The following is a 22636-nucleotide window of genomic DNA, read 5'->3' as shown; positions in this document are numbered from 1 at the left end:
GGGTCGGACATGACTGAGCGACTGAACCACCACCACCAGTGGTTGGGACTCTGCATTTCCACAGCAGGGCAGAGGTTTCATCCCTGGTCGGGGAACTAAGATCCCCAAAGCTGCGCGGCTTGGTAAAAATAGACAAACAAACAAACAAAAAAAACACTAACTCTGCATTTTCCAACTTCTTCTAAAGCCACTGGCTTGTCACACACTATGCTCATGAAGTAATCAAAGACAACAGTTTTATTAAGTAATTTGCCATTATCTTCATTGGAGAAGGCGATGGCACCCCACTCCAGTACTCTTGCCTGGAAAATCCCATGGACGGAGGAGCCTGGTGGGCTGCAGTCCATGGGGTCACTAAGAGTCGGACACGACTGAGCGACTTCACTTTCGCTTTTCACTTTCATGCATTGGAGAAGGAAATGGCAACCCACTCCAGTGTTCTCGCCTGGAGAATCCCAGGGACCGTGGAGCCTGGTGGGCTGCCGTCTATGGGTTCGCACAGAGTCGGACACGACTGAAGCGACTTAGCAGCAGCAGCATTCTCTTCATCTTTTCTGCCTCCAATACCAATTTTCTTGCCTTCCTCCACTGTGCTACATATTTTAGGATCCCCAATGCAAGGGAGTAAAATTTATATTAAAAATGATAAAAAAAACATCTGCTGTACAAATTTCAGTGGACTCAACACCGTAAAAATCTTGTTCCCATTCATGAAATAGAGCTGGGTGGTGACCAGCCAGTGTGCTGCCCTCCTCCCAGGAGTTATTCAAGGATGCAAGATATCAAAGCCCCTTTCAACAAGTGGGTTTCCCAGGTCACCCTGAGAGTCATGTCCATTCTAGGTCCTTTCAAGCCAGTCAGAGACTAGAAGAGCATGGATGAGCTCCACTGGGAGGACAGTGAGTCTCATAAAATTTCCCCTCCCATTTCATTTTCTAGAACTCAGTCCCATGACTTCATCTAGATGTAAGGGGCATGGTGGAAAGATGTATTCCTGGCTTGTAGCCACAGTGCTATGCTATGGAAAGGAGGGAACCAATCTTTTTGGTGGATAGTTAGTGCATCCCCCACAATTTAAAAGAAAATATATATATATATTACAGACCCCAAGCTCTCTCTACTACACTTCCAACTCTTTCCCTGATTATTTCTTTGGACTCACTGGAATAGGGGAATCGGCCAGGATGCTATTCTTGACCTTAAGGTGAAGGACCTTGTTCACCTGATTCAATTTGAGAAGGAAGCAAGGAAAGAATGGTCAGGATGTCTTTAAATAACTGCTCCCTTTTCTATTTTGGTTTAAAAAAAAAAAAAAAAAAAAAAAGTCCTTCTCAGACTGAGCAATTACTAATGGCAGGTTTTTGAGATTTTTTTTTTAACAAATAAATTGAAAACCTGAACCACTCTGCTCCTTGCTTCCCTGCATGAAAGTAGGCAGAGGAACGATGGCAGGAAGTAGGAACCTGGAACAGCGCTTATGCAGTGGGGCTCTTTTCCCATTAATTACTTTTCACTTGAATAACAGGCCACAGGAGGTGGGCTGTTTGCTGTCACTAATGGCTCATTGTGGAATAGGCATTGCCTGCTACAGAGACGGGTTGGAACAGGCACTCTGGGGGCCATCGTAAAATCAATTTTATGGAAGAATTCACCGTTGTTTAAAATCAAACCCAATCAAAAATGGAATTCTCTCCAGCAACTGATTCAGTATGAACCAAACTCTTCTCAGATTCATTCAGTCATAAAAGTCCCTGGCACGCTCAGCTTAGAAGGAACAAGAGCAAGAAAATTTTCCTTTTATTGTAGAATGTGGACTTTTGTGATTTAGGATAAAGTCTTAAACACACAGCTGACTATCTACTCAGACCAAGTTGTCCTGATCAGATCAATCCACACAGATGAGGTTATGATTTGTACAAAAGAGAGGGGTTGCTCATCATGCAAAATAAATTATCCAATAGGGAAACATTTTTTTTTTTCACTAAGACCAGACTCATGGTGCATTTAAAACACAGTGCAGTACACACTCAACTTGTCAAAGATCCAGCAGTTGTGTAAAACCCACACCCTGTAATAACGTTAATGCCCTCAGCCCTGGGCTCGCGAACTCTGGGCAGCCCAGCTGTCACCGCCACGAACAGGTGGTGTGAAACAATAGCTCGGCTCAGCCAGCTCACTTTCCAAACCCTCCAGCAACCGAGTGTTCATCCAGAGAGTGCCAGCGAGCCGCACAGGCCACCACTGCACCACCAGACCATGGAACCCCGGCCACTCCTCCTGCTCCTCGGACTCTGCTCAGGTAAGTGCCGGGGCTGGGGGCTCTCCTTTGAGGCTGAGGCTCTAGAAGCCCCCAAACCAGAGTCTTGCTTCTTTGATGGGAATACAGAACGGCAGGGCTTCACCAATCCCAGGCTGCTCTGTCAGTTTCTCACTGATGTTGGCTTGATTGTGTTTGCGGATAAAGATTTTTTGCTTGGGTTATCCAATGAAAATAGGAGCTGCCTGATCAGAAGCTACAAAGTAAACCTGCCATTCTCTCCCTCCATCAATGTCTGCATCTGAGTCACCTGGATGATGGGATTCAGCACCTCTTCTGCCATCCCAAAGTCACTATCGTATTTGAACAACTATAGGGACTTAGCAGGGTGACTTATGATCATAAGTAGTATAGTTAACTAGTCCTTTTATGGCTCTAGGAGAATTCTGAAAATGAAGAGGATTGATTGACAGCTCCATGTGCTGGAGGGAGAAACTTATTCATAACCACAACTAAACTCTCCACGAGAGAGGAACTATTTTGTAAACTTTTAAACTCCTGAAGTTAAAAAAAATTCATATGAATGCATTCCTGCCTTTTTTTTTAAAGGACCTTACCCTATGTGGGTTTGGGTTTGAATTGAACCCATAAAAATCTTGCACAGCCCTTGACCTGCATTCAACTCTGGACTGTGTCACAACACAGCCACTGAAACGCTATCCTGAATCCCAAACTTCCGGTCGAGGGAAATAGATGTTGGCTGATTGTTTCATATAAAAGTTTACTGGTGATATCATCCCAACTGAGAAACTGACATGCTGTGATTTCCCTTCTCCATTATTGCTCTGACAAACACAGGTCTTCTGGGCAAAAGAGGTGAAGAGTTTTGTTATTAGTGTTTTTCAATAGCAGAGTTGAAGGAAATAGCCTAAACTCTGGTAAATTATATCCTGTGGGATTTGGACTCAATCCAACCAAAGCTGGCCTGGGGGTGATGGTGGTGGTGAGGGGTGTGTGTGTGTTTGCAAACACCACACTCAATGGAAATTCTTTTTTTTTTTCCAATGGAAATTCTTAAGTGATATATTTACACTTAAAAATCTTTAAGAGATCCCTTAGAACATCAATCACCTCCAGAAATTCATGTTTAACTATTTTTTTTAAATATTTTTTTAAATATTTTTAAAATATTTTTTAAAGTATGTGATATGTATGTAGATCAAACCTAGAGTTTGCTGATGTCAGTTCCCATGGATGATTCATGGGAATTTAGGGCAAGGTGAGGCAATCCAACAGCTCTTTTTTTATTATAAGGAAACTGAAGCTAAGAGACACAAACTGATCATCCCAAGCTGACTCTGGGACCATCCCAAAGTCCCTTGATGTGTAAACTTTGGAATGTGATCAGACTCCATTTTTTATGTGCACAGTCAGAAAATATAGCCTGAAACTGGAAAGGTAGCAAGAGACACAGCACCAGTCAAGATAAGAATCACCCAGGGTGACTATTTGGTTTTGTTTAGTCGCTCAGTCGTGTCCAACTCTTTGTGACCCTGTGGACTGTAGCCTACCAGGCTCCTCTGTCCATGGGATTTCCCAGGCAAGAATACTGGAGTGGGTTGTCATTTCCTTCTCCATGGGATCTTCCCAACTGAGGGATCAAACCCATGTCTCCTGCTTTGCAAGTGGATTCTTTACCTCTGAGCCACCTGGGAAGAACAGGACAGAATTCCTTTTGCCCAACCCAGCAAGCTGTCGCCCAAATAAAAATACAGATTGGACCAGTATAATACAAAAGAGCACTTTGAAACTGTGGCTGGTTCCCCTACTTTGATTCAATCCCTTGGGGGCAAAATTCTCATTTATATCAGTGACACTTTTTTCCGGTATTAGCTTAACACATAATGATCTCTGTTCTATTTATATAGCACTTTCATTACAACCTTTCCTCTCTTCCAGCTCAGGAATCTCAAGCACTTCATTGCCACCTTCCTTATGGCATATTGCTTTCCAACTTGTTCACAGTTATTTATGTAAATGACAAATGTCGAAGTCCATGAGAGTAGGAAGACAGGATCTGTGTCAGATTCATGTCTGAAAACCTCAAAGCTCTTCAAACAATGCTTGGTATGCAGCAAATGTTGGACAAATATATGAATGAATTAGTGTTGCCACCATCTGAATAAGAATGACCAACATGATTTTGCTGAAAAAGGAAACTTTGACATTATTTATTATTATTTATATGGTTTATCTGTGTTTGTCCATTTATACCTGCCTTCCAAAGAAAGTATTTACTGTGATTTATTGAATCTGTGAAGAAATTGTCCAATTCTCCAGACCACACTGGAATTGGGAACAAAACCTAGAATTCTGAGTTCAAGTCCTTTTAAGTTTTATGTGATAAAACTTTGAGTGATACTCTGCCCTGCTTTGAGGAGGAAAAAAGAACAGAATACCAGTGAATGTGGTATAAGAAATGGAGACCTCCTCAGGAATTCCTTAGAAACTCATGGTGGAAGGCACAGGGACCCTTGTCCTTGGCAAGGGCACAAAGGAGGGAGTGGTACCCCTGGAATGCCACCCGGGCCTGGCTCCCCAGCCCTCCCTTCTCCCTAGTTGACCTTCGGGTCCGCCTGCGTATTTTCCTGCCACATAATGCTGATCATCTGCTCTCTCTACTGCTTTCTAGTATGTTCTTCCTGTCAAACTGGCATAAACTGTCACTTAAAAATAAGCAGCCCAAGATAACATCAAAGCAATAACCTGAAACCCAGTGGCCAAGGCTCGAGGTGATCCATGCCAGCAGCTCCCTCTGCACCCACTGTGGGCTGGGTGGGGTCAGGGATAGACGAAGCATAGAAGACAGAGGATTTCTGTGTCCCGAGGGGCCACCGCAAAACTGCATCTTTGGACAATATGCAGCTCTAAGGGGTCTCCAATGCCAGTGGTCTGGGGGAGATGCCGTGTGAAAGCTCTGCATGAACCCTTTGGGTTCAGACATTTTGAGAAACTAGAAATGAAAAGGTAGGCTAGCTGGGAGTTCCACACACAGAGTCCAGGAAGGTCGTAATGAAGATATTTTAGCAACGCTGAAAGCTTCAAAACGTTGAAAGGACACAATACGCTTGCCTTTAGGGAAGTGGTGAAGTATACAGGTCCTTGTGTCTGACTGTCCCCACTTAGAATCCCACTTGTAGCTAGCTGGGAGCCATACACATGCGCCTCTGCTATTCCAACCTCAGTTTTCCCATCTGTAAAGTAGGAGCAAAAATCCTCATATGAGTATGAGTAAAATCCTCATAGAATTTTATAAGGATTCAATAATGTAACACGAATATAGGACCTTTAATAAAGCTCAACAGGCTAATTAAAACATACTTTGGCGAAGATGAAAATGTTTCAGCTCATTATGCAGCATTAGTCATTTCAAGTTGATCTAAAGTTCTGGATGAGATGAGAGCATAGACTCAGGGTGTGAATCCTGGCTCCACCACTGATGAAATCTGGGCCTCAATTTCCCTACCTGTAAATTGAGGACAATGACAGTATATACTATCATTGTTATGAGGACTGAAAATTTTAGTACATATGAAGCATGTAGAGGAGTATCCGACACAAAACAAGTTGGATATGTGATTATTTTTGTTGACCAATAGAAATAGAAAAGGGGACTACTTTTTACTTAACAATTGTTTTGTTGACAAACCCTTCCAAACTTAGGATCCAAGCTGAAAAATAATAAAAAATAATAATAACCTGCCTTAGAGGTGATCAGTTAACATAAACACAACTGGGGGAAAGGGAAAGCGTCTCACTCATTTCATTTTAAAAGTTGTCTTGGCCTGGGGAAAAGGTGTGGTTTCAGCAATAACCTGCGGAAAGGGGAGATCTGGTTACATGAATCCGGGCAGATGGATTGTGTGTCTACTTCCTCTCCCAGCCCTGAACAGGCAATCCCCAAACCACCAGGGCTTGAGTTACAGGGATCCTTCATAAGGCGCTTGAAATTTGGAACACGTTTTCTCATAGGAATAACAGCACATGTAGTTGTACAATTTCCAGGACAGCCCACAGCACGCTCATAATATTAAAAGAGAGTTCAGGAGCACGGCGCAGAGTGACGGGCTCTAACCTGAGCTCTGCCCTCGTCGTGTGGCCACAGACAAGTCAGCCCACCGCTCGGAACCTCAGGCGAGAAGGTCTCTGCCTGCTCGCCAGTGAAGACCGTGTCACTCTGGACACGTGAAGGCTGTGGGCTCTGAGAATACCGCGTGATACTGCCCTTCATCCTGAAGGAAAACGCAGTCAAGGTTCCTTGGAATTAAATATGCTCCAAATAGGAGACCCATATCCAGGTCAACAGAATATGTGATTTTCTCTCTTAGCAACTTAATTGGGACATAGATGATATTTTTTTTTCAAAATTATGGTAAAAATACATAAATATGTATGTAAAGTTTACCATGGTAAAATAGACATTACATAAAATTACCATTTTAAAGTACACAATCAAAATAAAATAAAATAAAGTACACAATCCAGTAGCATTAGGTATATTCACAATGTTAGGCAACCATCACCGCTATCTAATTCCATAACTTTCATCACCCAGAAGGACACCCTGGGCCCATTAGCAGTTACTCCCCTTTTCCTGTCCCCACAGTCGCTGGTAACTGCTAATCGACTCTTGTTCTATGGATTTACCTACTCTGGATATTTCTCTTTTTTTTATTTTTGGATATTTCCTATAAATAGAACCACACAATACATGTCTTGTTGCGTCTGACTTCTTTCACTTAGCATAATGTTTTCAAGGATCATTCACGTTACAGTCTGTATCAGAATTTCATTCCTTTTCATGGCTGAATAACGTTCTAATGAGTGGATATACCACAATCTGTTTATTCATTTATTGTTGATGGACATTTGTGTTATTTTCACCATACAGCTGTTAAAACATTGCTGCCACGAACATTCACGTGCACATTTTTTGTTTGCTTTTTTGTTGTTTTAATTGAAGTATAGTTGATTTGTGACGCTGTGTTAGTTTTAGGCAGGCAGCACGGTGATTCAGATAGATAGACATACTCACGTCCGTGTGTGGGGAGTGAGGGCGTGGACTCTCTCAGTGACTGTGTCCTTTGCCATCTCAGCTGGCCTCGTCCTGGGCTCCAAACATGAGACCCGTCTGGTGGCAAAGCTCTTTGAAGGCTACAACAGTGTGGTACGGCCCGTGGAAGACCACCGCAATGTCGTGGAGGTCACCGTGGGCCTGCAGCTGATACAGCTCATCAACGTGGTGAGACAAGAGAGTTCCCAGCGCCCCACAGCACCCATATCACCTAGTCCGGAGCATCCGCTCCAACTCCCCACTTGTCCCCCTAAAGGCGGGCCTTATCTTTTTTTCAGGATGAAGTAAATCAGATTGTGACAACCAATGTTCGTCTGAAACAGGTAATGCAGCTAGATAAGTGTGTTCATGTTGTTCTTATTTACTCTGAAATTTAACATGGGCCCACAGGAAATCAATTTGGGTAACAGGGATATACCTGTTACCAATACCAAATATTTCAATACCAAAATATTGAAAGCAGATATTTTGGGGTAGTGGGATCATGTTTTGTGTTCATTACTATTATTATTTTTAGTTTGTGCTTTTACTGTATTAGTTTAGTAGATCTGCTGGAACAAAGTCACAACCTAGACAACTTAAACAATAGAGACTTGCTGTATCACAGTTTCTGAGGCCAAAAGCCCAACATTAAGGTGTTGGTAGAACTGGTTCCTTCTAAGGGTCGTGAGGGAGAACCTGTTCCGGGCCTCCCTCCTTTGCTTAGAACTGGCTGTCTTCATGTTCACATGACTTTCTTTCTGAATATACATCATCTTCAATGTCCCCTTCTTATACAGACATCATATTGGGTTAGGGCCCACCTTAATGACCTCACTTTAACTTAATTACCTCTATAAACACCCTATCTCCAAATGAGGTCGCTTTCTGAGGTACAGGGGATTAGAACTTTGTATTAATTTGGGGTAGACAGTTCAACATTGTGTTATCCAAATTTACTGCATTGGGAATATGTAACTTTTATAATGCAGAAAAAATATAGCATTTTTCAAAATGTGAGGTTGCTTGCTTGAGGAAAACATTCACAATAGGGTCATTCTCCTTTGCTAAGGTGGGCAATGTACTTGGTGGCATGACTTGGGGCTACCTTTGTTTTCTCATCTGTAAAATGGGGTCAATAATCACTCCTACCTCATGAGAACATTGTGAGGACTAAATGATGAATATGGGTTGAAATGCTTATAACTGTGCCAGCATGTACTCAGTGCTCTGTATTGGCTTTTACTTCTTACCAAAGTGAAAGATAAACTCTGAATCAAACCCTTCTTACTGGAGCACAATTTCTGTCCATAGCTGAATTACCATGCCCATCAGAGTGCTTGATAACCCCAGATTTTTTCATTGTTTTTCATTGACTAAAAATGTCTTCATTTCTAGCAATGGGTGGATTACAACTTAAAATGGAATCCAGATGACTATGGTGGCGTGAAAAAAATTCACATTCCCTCGGAAAAGATCTGGCGTCCAGACATCGTTCTTTATAACAAGTGAGCAAAACAGCCAGGATGAGAAGGCAGACATTCAGGGTGGGGGGCAGGGGGAGTCCAAGTGCCCTAACGGAAGGGCTGCCACTCTCGGTAGGCGTTTCACCGCTGTTCACATTAAATAACCCTTAAAAACCGAGAGCCAAGTTGACATGCTAGGGGTGCCATATGGTGTCTCATGTTATGAATAGAAACAATTATCAGAGCCAAATTGAATCAGGGCTGTGGGGTGGGGGACATTTAATCCCTGAGAACTCCTGAAGGGTATGTGGCAACTATCCAAGGAACCCAAACGTCCTATAATTGAGTTCCTTGGAATTAAATGTCCTTCCGACCAATAGGTCTGAACCTCCCGGGGTTGTTATTCATCACCTCCTCATGGCATCCCAGGACGCCGCGTGCTGCTGATGGCCCGGGATGCCTGTGTAGCCCATCCGCTGGGCTCTGTGACAGACTGCACGTTGTGAAATTATAATGTGATTCAAGACACTCTGCTTTAATGACACGTTCATTATCATACGCCCTTCATTTGTCAGGGAATGCTCATTGCAAACAGCATCCTTCCAGGCAGCAGCATTCAACACTGGCGTAGAGGATTTGTGGCCTGACAGTCTGCAGCACGCGTCTGGGGCAAGCAGGCTGTGCATACTTGCAGACTCTCCAGGGAAGATGGGCAGGGCTAGTTAGCGGACATGATACCCTTTAAGGTGACCCTCCCCAACTTTCATATTTTATTGCATATTTTCCAATCAGACCTGGGATTCAAGCTTGAGCCAAAGTATCCCATCATTTTGTGTAAACTCTGGGACAGGTGTGCTGATAAGGAAGCAGTGTCTATCTCTCAGAGTTAAGTTTATTTTTCACTTAGAATCTAAGGGAAGCAATTAAAACCCTCTGGTCCTTTAGATCAGCTCAGTCAGAAACACTCTCACAGGGGAGAGAATCCCGTTTCACCTGCTTGGAAGGAGAAATGCAGACCATCCTTCCCCTCAGCTCTGTTGGGAGGGTCTAAATCTGCATAGTTTTCTGGATAGAGCCTCTTCTCAGTCCCAAGGAAAAATCAATGGGAAGACAATTTCTTGATTTGTAAAGTGAGGCATGACATATCCCATATGTTCCTGGGGCGCCAGGCAGACCCCACCCACCTTTCACCCCCTAATTATACTATCCTGCTCTCTGCCAAGGCCCTAGGGGACAGGCCATTTGGGGGATGAGTAGACCTGTGGGTAGAGTTTCTTATTTTTCAGTATCCACCATGCTGCTTTTTCAAATGAGAAACTATTGCCAACATTTGAAAATAGGAAAATACATCAAACCCTGAATTTTTAGCCCCTCTGCATGCATGCTCAGCCGCTTCAGTCTTGTGATCCCATGGACTGCAGCCTGCCAGGCTCCTCTGTGCATGGAATTCACCAGGCAAGGATACTGGAGTGGGTTGCCATTTCCTTCTGCAGGGATCTTCCCAACCCAGGCCAAAGCCGTGTCTTTCACGTTCCTACAATGGCAGGCAGGTTCTCTACCACTACTGCCACCTTGGAAGCCCTTGAGCCTCTCTAGAAACTTCCAACATTCAAAAATATAAAAACTTTGGATTATAAATCTAGATTTCCAGCTTCCAAGGAAGGATCAAACATCAGGCAACATGGAGCCTTCACTCCCGTGCAGATACACTTCCTCACCGGAGTGAGGGGCTCTTCTTTGTGAGGCTCCCCTCTTCCTCCTTCCTCACTTGCCAGGCCTAGAGGCATCTGAGTTTGTGATCCTACTCCACTGGAGTCTAAATAGTTCTTTCAAAGGTAATAGAATCCTCTTTAACCTGCTTATCACAGTAATGCGTCACTAGCCATATTTTTATTTAAAATTCCTGGATTTTTCCCCCAATTAACTTAAAAAATTTTTTAATTAATTATTCTGCTCTTTGCTGCTGCGAGGGCTGTTTCTCTAGTTGAGGAGAGTGGGGGCTACTCTCTAGCTGTGGTGCACGGGCTTCTCATTGCAGTGGCTTCTCTGATGCAGAGCCCAGGCTCTAGGGTGCAGTGGATTCGGTAGTTGGGGCATGTGGGCTCAGTAGTCGTGGCCTAGGGACTTAGAGCACAAGCTCAGGACCTGTGACGCACAGACTTAGTTACTGCGGGATCTTTCCAGATCAGAAATGGAAACTGTGTCTCCTGCATCGGCAGGTGGATTCTTTACCACTGAGCCACCAGAGAAGTGCCCCAAATTAACTTTTAAAGTATATCAGAGAGGGCATAGATGGAGAGTGGGGCTTCCCTGATAGCTCAGATAGTAAAGAATCTGCCTTGCAATGCAGGTACCTGGGTTAGATCCCTGGGTTGGGAAGATCCCCTGGAGAAGGAAATGGCTACCCACTCCAGTATTCTTGCCTGAGAAATCCCATAGACAGAGGAACCTGGCGGGTTACAGTCCATGGGTCGCAAAGAATTGGAAACGACGGAGCAAGTACCACTTTCGCTTTTCACTTTTTCAACATTACAAATACTACTGAGGACTGGGAAGAAAAAATCTGGGATGCAGTGAATCTGTGTTACCAGTTAGTGTTTTAAAACTATAGATTCTCAGTTCATCCCCAAATATCCTGATTCAGTGCTTAGATTCAGTGCTCAGATTCAGTGCTCAGGAATCTATATTTAATTTTTTTTAATTGAAGTATAGTTAATGTGTTATTTCTAGTGTACAGCATAGTGACTTGGATTTTTTGCAGATAAATTTCATTATGGGTTATTATAAGATATTGGATATAGTTCCCTGTATTACACAGTAAATCCTTGTTGCTTATTTATTTTAAGTATAGTAGTTTGTATCTGTTAACCCCATACTCCTAATTTATCCCTCCCCCTCCCCTTTGTTGATCATAAGTTTGCTTTCTATACCTGTGAGTCTGTTTTGTATATGGATTCACTTGTATTATTTGATAGGTTCAGGAATCTATATTTTAAACAAACACCCCAGTGATCCTTATTATCAGGCAAATTTGGAAAACACTGCCATAGATAAAAAGTGATGCTGCTCAAAAGAAAGCTTCTATAATTAGCACCTGAATAATTAACAGCTGTCTCCTGTGAACATCCCCAAGCAGAGCGGAAGGTTCATCTGTCACTTGGAGCCCTGTTCTTCTTTTATCCCAATTGTAGTGCAGATGGTGACTTTGCGATTGTCAAGTTCACCAAAGTGCTCCTGGACTACACAGGCCACATCACGTGGACACCTCCCGCCATCTTTAAAAGCTACTGCGAGATCATCGTCACTCACTTTCCCTTTGATGAACAGAACTGCAGCATGAAGCTGGGCACGTGGACCTATGATGGCTCCGTGGTGGCCATCAACCCGGTAGGTGGCGACCCCTTGGGAGGAGTTTGGATGCAGGAAAAGCAAGATTGAGGTTTTCAACTCTGCCTCTCCATTATCGCAGGCTCACTGCATCCATTAACTCTTTGGGGATCATCTACTTTCCTGCTTTTCAATTGCTTGGCAAGTTCTTGACATGCTACATAAGAGAACCATCTGGGGCCTACATAATTTCCTATGCCCAGGCTCAAGCCCAATAAATCTGATTGAATCAGCCTAGGGTGGAGCTAGGGCACCAATATGTTTTAAAGCTCCCAGTTCAGTTCAGTCACTGAGTCGTGTCCGACTCTTTGTGACCCCATGGACCGCAACACGCCAGGCCTCCCTGTCTATCACCAACTCCTGGAGTTTACTCAAACTCATGTCCATTGAGTCAGTGATGCCATCCAACCATCTCATCTTCTGTCATTCCCTTCTCCTCCCGCCTTCAATCTTTCCCAGCATCAGGGTCTTTTCAAATAAGTCAGCTCTTCGCATCAGGTGGCCAAAGTACTGGAGTTTCAACTTCAGAGTCAGTCCTTCCAATGAACATTTGGGAGTGATTTCCTTTAGGATGGACTGATTGGATCTCCTTGCAGTCCAAGAGACTCTCAAGAGTCTTCTCCAACACCGCAGTTCAAAAGCATCAATTCTTCAGCGTTCAGCTTTCTTTATAGTCCAACTCTCACATCCATACATGACTACTGGAAAAACCATAGCCTTGACTAGATGGACCTTTTTTGGCAAAGTAATGTCTCTGCTTTTTAACATGCTGTCTAGGTTGGTCATAACTTTTCTTCCAAGGAGTAAGGGTCTTTTTATTTCATGGCTGCAATCACCACCTGCAGTGATTTTGGAGCCCTAAAAAATAAAGTTAGTCACTGTTTCCCCATCTATTTGCCGTGAAGTGATGGGACCAGATGCCATGATCTTAGTTTTCTGAATGTTGAGCTTTAAACCAACTTTTTCACTCTCCTCTTTCACTTTCATCAAAAGGCTCTTTAGTTCTTCTTCACTTTCTGCCATAAGGGTGGTGTCATCTGCATATCTGAGGTTATTGATATTTCTCCCAGCAATCTTGATTCCAGTTTGTGCTTCATCCAGCCCAGCGTTTCTCAAGATGTACTCTGCATATAAGTTAAATAAGCAGGGTGACAATATACAGCCTTGACATACTCCTTTTTCTATTTGGAACCATTCTGTTGTTCCATGTCCAATTCTAACTGTCGCTTCCTGACCTGCATACAGATTTCTCAAGAGGCAGGTCAGGTGATCTGGTATTCCCATCTCTTGAAGAATTTTCCACAGTTTATTATGATCCACACAGTCAAAGGCTTTGGTGTAGTCAATAAAGCAGAAATAGATGTTTTTCTGGAACTCTTGCTTTTTCGATGATCCAGCAGATGTTGGCAGTTTGATCTCTGGTTCCCCTGCCTTTTCTAAAACCAGCTTGAACATCTGGAAGTTCACAGTTCATGTATTGTTGAAGCCTGGCTTGGAGAATTTTGAGCATTACTTTGCTAGCATGTGAGATGAGTGCAATTGTGTAGTAGTTAGAGCAGTCTTTGGCATTGCCTTTCTTAAGGATTGGAATGAAAACTGACCTTTTCCAGTCCCGTGGTCATTGCTGAGTTTTCCAAATTTGCTGGCATATTGAGTGCAGCACTTTCACAGCATCATCTTTTAGGATTTGAAATAGGTCAACTGGAATTCCATCACCCCCACTAGCTTTGCTCATAGTGATGCTTCCTAAGGCCCACTTGACTTCACATTCCAGGATGTCTGGCTCTAGGTGAGTGATCACACCATCGTGATTACTTGGGTTGTGAAGATCTTTTTCTGTATAGTTCTTCTGTGTATTCTTGCCACCTCTTCTTAATATCTTCTGCTTCTGTTAGGTCCATACCATTTCTGTCCTTTATTGAGCCCATCTTTCCATCAAATGTTCCCTTGATATCTCTAATTTTCTTGAGGAGATCTCTAGTCTTTCCAATTCTATTGTTTTCCTCTATTTCTTTGCACTGATCACCGAGGAAAGCTTTCTTGTCTCTCCTTGCTATTCTTAAAGCTCCCAGCTGACTTGAATATATAGTCAACATGGAAAAAATCCCAACAGTCCCAACCCACTTATTTTTTAATTTTTTAAAGGATTATTTGGGATGTGGACCATTTTCAAAGTCCTTATTGAATTTGGTACAGTATCACCTCTGTAGTGTTTTGGTTCCCTGGCAGAGCAGCATGTGACTCCAGCTCCCCAACCAGGAATCATCCCCACACGCCCTGCATTGGAAGGTGAAGTCCCATCTGCTGAACTAGCAGGAAAGCCCCCAACCCCCTTCTTTTATAGGAAAGGAACATACACAAGATTCCCTCCTAGGTATGTGACAGCAGTGGAATCCGTTGCTTTGTCACAGCTGATTAGGAAACCCTGCCCCTCCTCATGGTGACAAGGCTGGGATTTCAAAGTCTCATCCCGTCTTCTCAGGAAAGCGACCAGCCAGACCTGAGCAACTTCATGGAGAGCGGAGAATGGGTGATCAAGGAGTCCCGGGGCTGGAAGCACTGGGTGTTCTACGCCTGCTGCCCCTCCACCCCCTACCTGGACATCACCTACCACTTTGTCATGCAGCGCCTGCCGCTCTACTTCATCGTCAACGTCATCATCCCCTGCCTGCTCTTCTCCTTCTTAACCGGCCTGGTGTTCTACCTGCCCACAGACTCAGGTGGGTGCAGTTGCCATGGTGGCGGCTGCTGACGTGGATGGATCTCGCGCTGCTATTTTAGGGGAAGCCAGAAATAACCATGGTTGATAAACAAATACAGGCAGACGGACCCAAAGCAGCAGCCCTGGAAGGATGCAAGCCCTGCGTGGCCGTGTGTAGGGGTGAAGGCCACGGGCAGACAGCAGGGCGGGCAGAGACCCTGAAGATGCGCACACACCGCTCTGGTTAAGTGAATAACCACCAGCGCCTATTTGTTGAATACCTGCTATGTGCCCTGAAACAGGTTGGGCCAGGCAGGGATCACAGACACTCCCAGGGCCCCTTCCCCCATGAAGTCACCTGCTCTCCATGACTAACCCAGGTCTTGCCTCTTGTATCTACTGCTTGCTGCTTGAAAATCGCTTTTGTGCATCTCTTCTCCAGATGGTAGTATCTTTACACATAAGACCATACTTCCCAAGTGGAAATTCTTCCTCCTGCATCAGCCTGGGCCTCCTACTGAGTAATCACATCTGTGACATAATTTCACCAGACACCAACAATCTAGAGAAAAGGGGGAAAGGAAACACACACGTCTGCCAGCAAGTCATTGCTCTCAAACAATGTAAGGCAGACAAGTAGGAAAAAAGATAGTAAGATAGTCCTCAAACTTATGCCAGACAACAATTATATCAAAATGCCACAGAAAAACTCCCACAAAAGTCTAAATCCAACTTTCTAATAAAGAAGAAAAAAAAAGCTTACACATTCACTCACTCATCATATACCTTTTAAACAACTGTTGCAAGACAGGGATAAGGTAAAGAGTAAGGCAGAATTTGCCCCACAGAATGTATGTTCTAGGGGATTGTATTTGTTCTTAAACAAATGGTCACAAGTATTTGTTCAACTTTCTAATCAAATGAAGTTTCTCAAAGTGAAGAGAGAAAACTCTAGGCGGGACACTATGGAAACTAAACCAAGTTTCTATCAATATTAGACGATTTATGCTAGAAAAGCATCTAGAGCAGTGAAACAGTTTGGTAAGTGTTAGCTACTATTATCATTAATCGAAAAATTTGCTGTACTTTGATCCATATTTTACATTTATAATTCTGTTTCCTCTTTTACTTTTGAAGACTTTCCTATCCACCAGAAATTGACAACTTCTTGTCTGTCTCCACTCTGGATCCTGGGTATATCACTGACATCTGAAAGCATCCAGAATGGGCAAAGTTCCACACTGGAAAGCAGGGCCACATGAGGGTTTCCCAGGACACAAACAGCAAGACCAGCCCAAGGAAAGTCCCTTCCAAAGGCTCTTTACTGCCTCTGAGCTGATCAATCCCCACAAAACTATTCCAGTGTCATTCACTCCCTGGCTTTCTTGTTTACTTGTCCAGGCAAGACACCATCCGGGAATTGTCTGCCCTGGAATTGAAGGGCCTGGGGAAAAGATTCAGGGGAGAGGGAATTCCTTGGCCCTTAACATGAAAACAAAATCAAAAACAAAAAATCAAAACACACACAAAACAAGTCATCCCCTTAGAGAATATGAGAAAGTGGGTGGTGTTAAATCATTGATTTTGTCCTTTTCCAGCTTTGGTCTTGCAGCTTGCTTCCACAGTGAGAAAGATACATGTACTTCTGACCTACACATCCATCTGCTGAGTGACAAGTAGGCCAGGCTGCGGTTCAGTTTTGTGAGGCTTAAGACGTTCTGCTGCAGACAGAAAACTGCCGTCTGGGTTCTCACTTGCCACCCAGAACCTCTCTGGTTTCCCTGGATTCCACCAAGAAATAGAATTCTGGGGCATGAGATGAAGTAGCATTTCCTGCTTGGCAGCAGCTGATGGAAACACCAGCCACTTGCCATTGTCAGCAGAGTTAGGTGCCAGGCTCTCACAGGAAATACTGCAGGAAAAAACTCCCCAGTGTGAGGCTTTGAGACCAGGCCAGTCACATTCCTCCCTCACCCTTGGGTTTCACTGGTGTGTTCATTTGCTAGGACTGCCTAGCAAGGACCCCAGGCTGGTGGCTTAAACAGCAGAAATTTATTTTCTCATAGTTCTGGGGGCTGGAAGTCAAGGTCAAGGTGTCAGCAGGATTGGTTTGCTCTGAACCCTCTCTTCTTGGCTGGCAGATGACTGTCTTCTCCCTGTGCCCTCACATGGCCTTTTCTGTCTGTGTCTTAATCTTTTCTGATGAGGACACCAGTCACCAGTCCTATTGGATGAAGACCCACCCTAACACCTCATTTTAATTTAATTACCTCTGTAAAGGCCCTGTTTCCAAATGCAGTCCCTGAGGTGCTGGGGTTTGGGGCTTCAACAAATAAGTTTACTGTCAGTTGTGTTCAATGCTTTGTGACCCCATGGACTATAGCCTGCCTGGTGCCTCTGTCCATGGGGTTCTCCAGGCAAGAATACTAGAGTGGGTTGCTATGCCCTCCTCCAGGGGTCTTCGCCACCCAGGGATCAAACACAGGTCTCCTACATTGCAGGCAGATTCCTTACCAGCTGAGCCACCTAGGAAGCCCTATTGATTTGGGGGGAAGAGCAGTTTAGGCCATAACAGGTGGGTGTTTGTGTCTGTCTCCTCTTCATTTCATCCAGGAGAGAAGATGACCCTCAGCATCTCTGTCTTGCTGTCCTTGACCGTGTTCCTTCTAGTCATTGTGGAGCTGATCCCTTCCACCTCCAGCGCCGTGCCCTTGATCGGGAAGTATATGTTGTTTACCATGGTGTTCGTCATCGCATCCATCATCATCACTGTCATCGTCATCAACACACACCACCGCTCCCCCAGCACCCACGTCATGCCCGAGTGGGTGCGGAAGGTGAGTGAATAAGGCACTGGGGCACTTTGCACGGGGCAGCCGCTCCCTGCAGGGCATCCGCAAGTCTCCCCTTCCATCTGGGCACTGGCGTCCTAGGTAACCCTGCTAGGCACTTAGAAACAAAAAGGCTTTCTTAGGCTGTAGGGGCTTTAGGAGAGGAATTTTTCTGGACTCTGGCTGAAGATAAATAACTCATGTAGCCTCTCCAAGGAGATAAGAAAACCAGAATTAACAAAGCCCACTTCAATGTCAACCTTAAAGAATCTCTTTGATTAGAAAAGACAAATCACAATCTTTTAACTCAAATACCATGAAATCTTGACCTGTTTGTATGTGAACAGACTGATTATTTCTTTGCTGGTGGAATCATCTGCTGAGACTAGAATAAGGGCTGGAGACTTGGGGGGGGCGGGGTGGCTGGGCTTGATGAGAGATTGTCGGAACGTTGGTCTCATATGGTCTCAATGAAGAACTTGGTCTCATATATTTATTTTACTGAATTTTAAAATGCGTTAACATTTCAGGTATATCAGTTCTTTCACACACATTCACACAGACACTAATGTCCAGGCTTTTGTGCACAATGCAAAAGATTTGTCATGAATTGAGAGAGAAACTACTGCTTGCAATGCATTCTTTGGGGAGGAGAAGTAGTCTCTGCTTCTCTAAAGGCTGTTAAGTAACTCCTAGCAATATCTATAGGACTTCCCAGGTGGTGCAGAGGTAAAGAACCTGCTTGCCAGTACAGGAGATACAGGAGACTTGGGTTTGATCCCTGGGCCAGGAAGATCCCCTGGAGGAGGAAATGACAACCCACTCCAGCATTCTTGCCTGGAGAATCCCATGGGCAGAGGAGCCTGGAGGGCTGCAGTCCATGGAGTCACAAAGAGTTGGACATGACTGAGCACCAATGCAGAAATACCTATGTTGCATTTCTTCAGGAACAAGAAACAGAAGAAAACAGTCTAGCTGTTTTGTGGGGTTGGAACCTTACTTTTCTTTTTTGGCAGGAGGGGCCCTTTAATCTTTTGGTCATGAGAATAGGGGCTTTGAAGAAAGCAGGGGCTTATAGGGGGTCTGGAAGCTTAAGCATCAGTGGTTTCTTAGGTGTACAATAGCTGCACACTGGCTCCCTCCAGTGGCCAACTGCTGGCATTACAGGATCATCTCTATTAGCCTTAGTCATTTAACAGGCCACAGATGAATCTAAGAAAATCTAGTATGGTCCTTTTGTTTTAGGGACAAAAGTGACTGAGGCCTAGAGAACCTGAATGACTTCCCTACGGTCTCATTGCTTACTCAAAATCATAGTTTGATGCTTGCTCTGCTAACAATAATTCCCATACCTGGACTTCTTTTGTATTAGGTTTTTATCGACACTATCCCAAATATCATGTTCTTCTCCACGATGAAAAGACCATCCAGAGAAAAACAAGACAAAAAGATTTTTACAGAAGACATTGATATTTCTGACATTTCTGGGAAGCCAGGGCCTCCACCAATGGGTTTCCACTCTCCCCTGATCAAACACCCCGAGGTGAAAAGTGCCATTGAGGGCATCAAATACATCGCAGAGACCATGAAGTCGGACCAGGAGTCCAATAACGTAAGCTCTGTGGCTTGAGATCCGCACCTTGGGGTTTAAATGGTCACGTGCTCGAGCACAGAGCATCTGATGGGTTTGGCTTGATGGGAAGGTTGGCATTCAAGGGGCAGTTAGTGATGTAAGATGTGCCTGCTGACTCCCTAGGCCATCTTAGCAAGTCATCACATTGTGAATAACCTCTTTTAAAAATAAAGATCACAGTGCCAGTGGAGGGAGGATCCACAGTCAAAGGGCCCCTGGATGATGGATAGCATGAATGTTGCGAGGCCGCGATCACCTTCAGGACTTTCTGACACTTTCCTCTCTCCCAGGCGGCTGAGGAATGGAAGTATGTTGCGATGGTGATGGACCACATTCTCCTGGCAGTCTTCATGCTCGTCTGCATCATCGGAACCCTGGCTGTGTTTGCAGGTCGGCTCATTGAATTAAATCAGCAAGGATGAGTGGAAAGCTGGCCTGAACCTCTGCGCCAGGGAGATCTGTCTAGTTGGATACATGCTCACTTATCAGATATTTAATTTTCTGTATTTATTATTCATGGCAACGGTTTATGTTTACATAAGGTTATGGCCTCCAAGTGTGTTCACATTGCTTCTCCCTTCACTCCTGCTGTGGCTGCCTGGAGAGTGAATCCTTTGCAGTAAGTGAACCCGAATTGCTACAAAAGGCATTCATTTCCAGCAGCATCTGGAAGAATTTTGCCCATGATAACTGAGGTTTTTTGTTAGTTAAAAAAAATTTTTTTTAAATTTTAAGCAGAGTATATTCTTTGCTTAATAGTCAGTTTTGTACTTACTAAAAAAGTCCCAGCTGCCAGTCCCCCAAAGATAAAGCATTTGACTTGGAGAGAAGGAAAGCAATAGAAAGACAACAGGGAGATTCTAGAATGGCCACCAAAATATAAACTGCCTCAAAAACCCACATTTTGAAGTTTCTAGAATTTGGAGGTGAGGGAATGTCTTCCCAATCTAACACAGCACCTGAGTTTGATGTTTGGGGTTTGAGGGAAAAGAGTAACTAACCTGATTGGAGTGTGGGGCCAGGCACTGTGGGATGGTATCACATGTATGTATTTTTTTATCCTCATAACTCTGTAAATGTCCCTAGTTTACAAATAAGAAAACTGAACTTAAGGGAGGTTAAGTTCATTATCCAAACTAGCAAGTAGAACTGACATTTGAATCCAGATCTTGTGGATTCAAAGTAGCTTTGAGCTGGGCCGGTTCATCGCTCACTTGCTCTTTGGATCAACCCTGGCTCCATCTGGGCCATTCTGTGATTCTGATCAGTGTTTTCGAGAGGTTCAGTCCTAGTATTATTCATCTTCCTGCCTTCCCAGTTAAAGCATCTGCCTTTCCCCCAGTCTTTATCCCAATCCTGTTTGAGGTTCTAGTTCTATGAATGAAATCACAAATGTGTGCCCATATAATCATTTCTACAATTCTGGACACACGAGTAGGAGAGGAAATTTATTTCCTTTCTTTATAGCAACCTACTGGCCATAGGCAGTGCACCCCAGTACCAGAAAATGTACAGCCCTGGGCTCAGTAAAGACCATCATCCCCAGAACACATCTGATCCACATCAGTAGCAGAGAGAGTGGGGAATGGCAGTACCAGATGACCTGTCTGAACTCAGGCGATTTCAATCTCTCTCTCCTTGGCATTCCCCATGACACACCCATAGCAGGACTGAGTGCCTCATTTATGAGTAAACTAAAGGGAAAACAGTTTGGCATTTCCTCAAAAAACTAGGCATAGAATCATCATATGATCCACCCACTCCACTCCTAGGCATACACCCAAAAGAACTGGAAGCAGGGACTTGAACAGATCCTTGGATACCAATATTCACTGCAGCATTATTTATAATAGCCCAAAGGTAAAAAACCACCCATGTCCATCAGCATAAGAGCAAATGCATGGAGGAATGAGGTTTTTATAAATACTATAATATGGATCAATCTTGAAAACATTATGCTAAGTAAATAAGCCAGATCTGAAAGGACAAATATTGTATGATTCTGCTTATGGGAGGTACCTAGAGTAGTCAAATTCATAGAGACAGAAGATAGAATAGCAATTACTAGGGTTTGGGGAGAGGGGTGAGTTATTGCTTAATGGGTAGAGCTTCAGTTTGAGATGATGAAAAAGTTCTGAAAGTGGATAGTTGTGGTGGGTGTACAACATTGTGAATATACTTAATGCCACTGAACTGAATGTTTAAAAATGGTTAAGATGGTAAATTGTATGTGCATTTGACCATAATAAAAAATTAAAAATTGGTAAGTTTCTTGTTCTGTATATTTTACAACAATTAGATTTAAAAAAGAGGAAGAGAGATTCAGTACCTAAATCTGCTTGCCTAATTTATCGCAGTCCCCCAGGATTCACTCATGATTCAGAGAAGGAACTTAAAAGTCATGTCAATTCTAAGGACAAGGAAACTGAGGCTCCCTGATCAGTGACTTCCCTCAGGTCACAGAGCTATTAGTGACAAATCAGTTGTCTTAATTCCTGCTCTCATGCTGTTTCCTTTATATCAAATAGCCCATTTGTCCCCCAACAGTGAGACCTTCCAACATGTTCCCTGCTCCCCCTCTGGACTGGAAGCCAGCAGGGAGGCCCCGAGTAGTTATAATAACGTCACGGTGTGAAGCTCCATCAGCCCCTAAATACCTGTTCCATCAATCTGTCACCAAGTTGAGGACTTTCACCTTTGGAATCTCTTCCCTTCATTAAGGGCTGATTTCCTGATGAAATGGGAGGGGAGACAGATGGTTTGGGGATCTGTCCCCCCTAGAGGTGAGCCCCAGCCCTGGCCTGCCCCCATGTGGCTTTATCGATGAGTGTGTCTGGGTAAAGGGGTGACTTTGTGGAAAATAAGGAGCATCCTCAGACTGGAACAAGACAAGTGTTATTGGGGGTGGGGAGTAGGGAGGCTGTTATAGGCTGAAAATGGAAGGAGGAATTGTTCAGACTTTGAATCCCTACATTGTTTTTTCCTTTCTTTTCTAGTTGTCAGAACTGGGATTTTATTACATTGGGAAATGCATGAACAATTAAATCAGATGGTGAGAAGTTTCGGGCTGAGGTGGGAGGTATTTGGTTTTGGCTCCGATCACTGTGGACCACAATGCCATCATGTTCACTCTGGGGGTGACGGGCGGGGCAGAGGGGCTCAGGCGGCCTCCCTGCCCGTGGCCAGAGGCCTCTCCTCACACCCTACCGACTGGGTCTGGCTTTGAAGCTGAGTTTCCCTGTTCCTAG

General features: G+C 44.0%; 1 protein-coding gene across 1 annotated transcript; it reads left to right on the top strand.

Annotated features, from left to right (window-relative positions):
* Window positions 1-2227: 2227 nt before the first annotated feature.
* CHRNA1 (cholinergic receptor nicotinic alpha 1 subunit) lies at window positions 2228-21528 on the top strand. Its single transcript, XM_065927917.1, has 9 exons — window positions 2228-2299; window positions 7414-7559; window positions 7670-7714; window positions 8769-8878; window positions 12028-12223; window positions 14706-14943; window positions 17538-17761; window positions 19128-19367; window positions 19679-21528. The coding sequence occupies exons 1-9, from the start codon at window positions 2257-2259 to the stop codon at window positions 19808-19810; spliced, it is 1374 nt and encodes a 457-aa protein (XP_065783989.1). The 5' UTR covers window positions 2228-2256; the 3' UTR covers window positions 19811-21528.
* Window positions 21529-22636: the final 1108 nt, after the last annotated feature.

Source organism: Muntiacus reevesi, chromosome 3, assembly GCF_963930625.1.
Source record: "Muntiacus reevesi chromosome 3, mMunRee1.1, whole genome shotgun sequence".
NCBI classification, from domain to species: domain Eukaryota; kingdom Metazoa; phylum Chordata; class Mammalia; order Artiodactyla; family Cervidae; genus Muntiacus; species Muntiacus reevesi.
Note: the sequence above shows the minus strand (reverse complement) of the source record. Positions and strands in the feature narration are given on the sequence as shown.

Coding starts and splice junctions, on each gene's coding strand:
- CHRNA1 (XM_065927917.1), top strand. CDS start 2,257: ATGGAACCCCGGCCACTCCTCCTGCTCCTCGGACTCTGCTCAG. Junction 8,879..12,027: donor GACATCGTTCTTTATAACAA/GTGAGCAAAACA, acceptor TCCCAATTGTAG/TGCAGATGGTGACTTTGCGA. Junction 14,944..17,537: donor CTACCTGCCCACAGACTCAG/GTGGGTGCAGTT, acceptor CATTTCATCCAG/GAGAGAAGATGACCCTCAGC.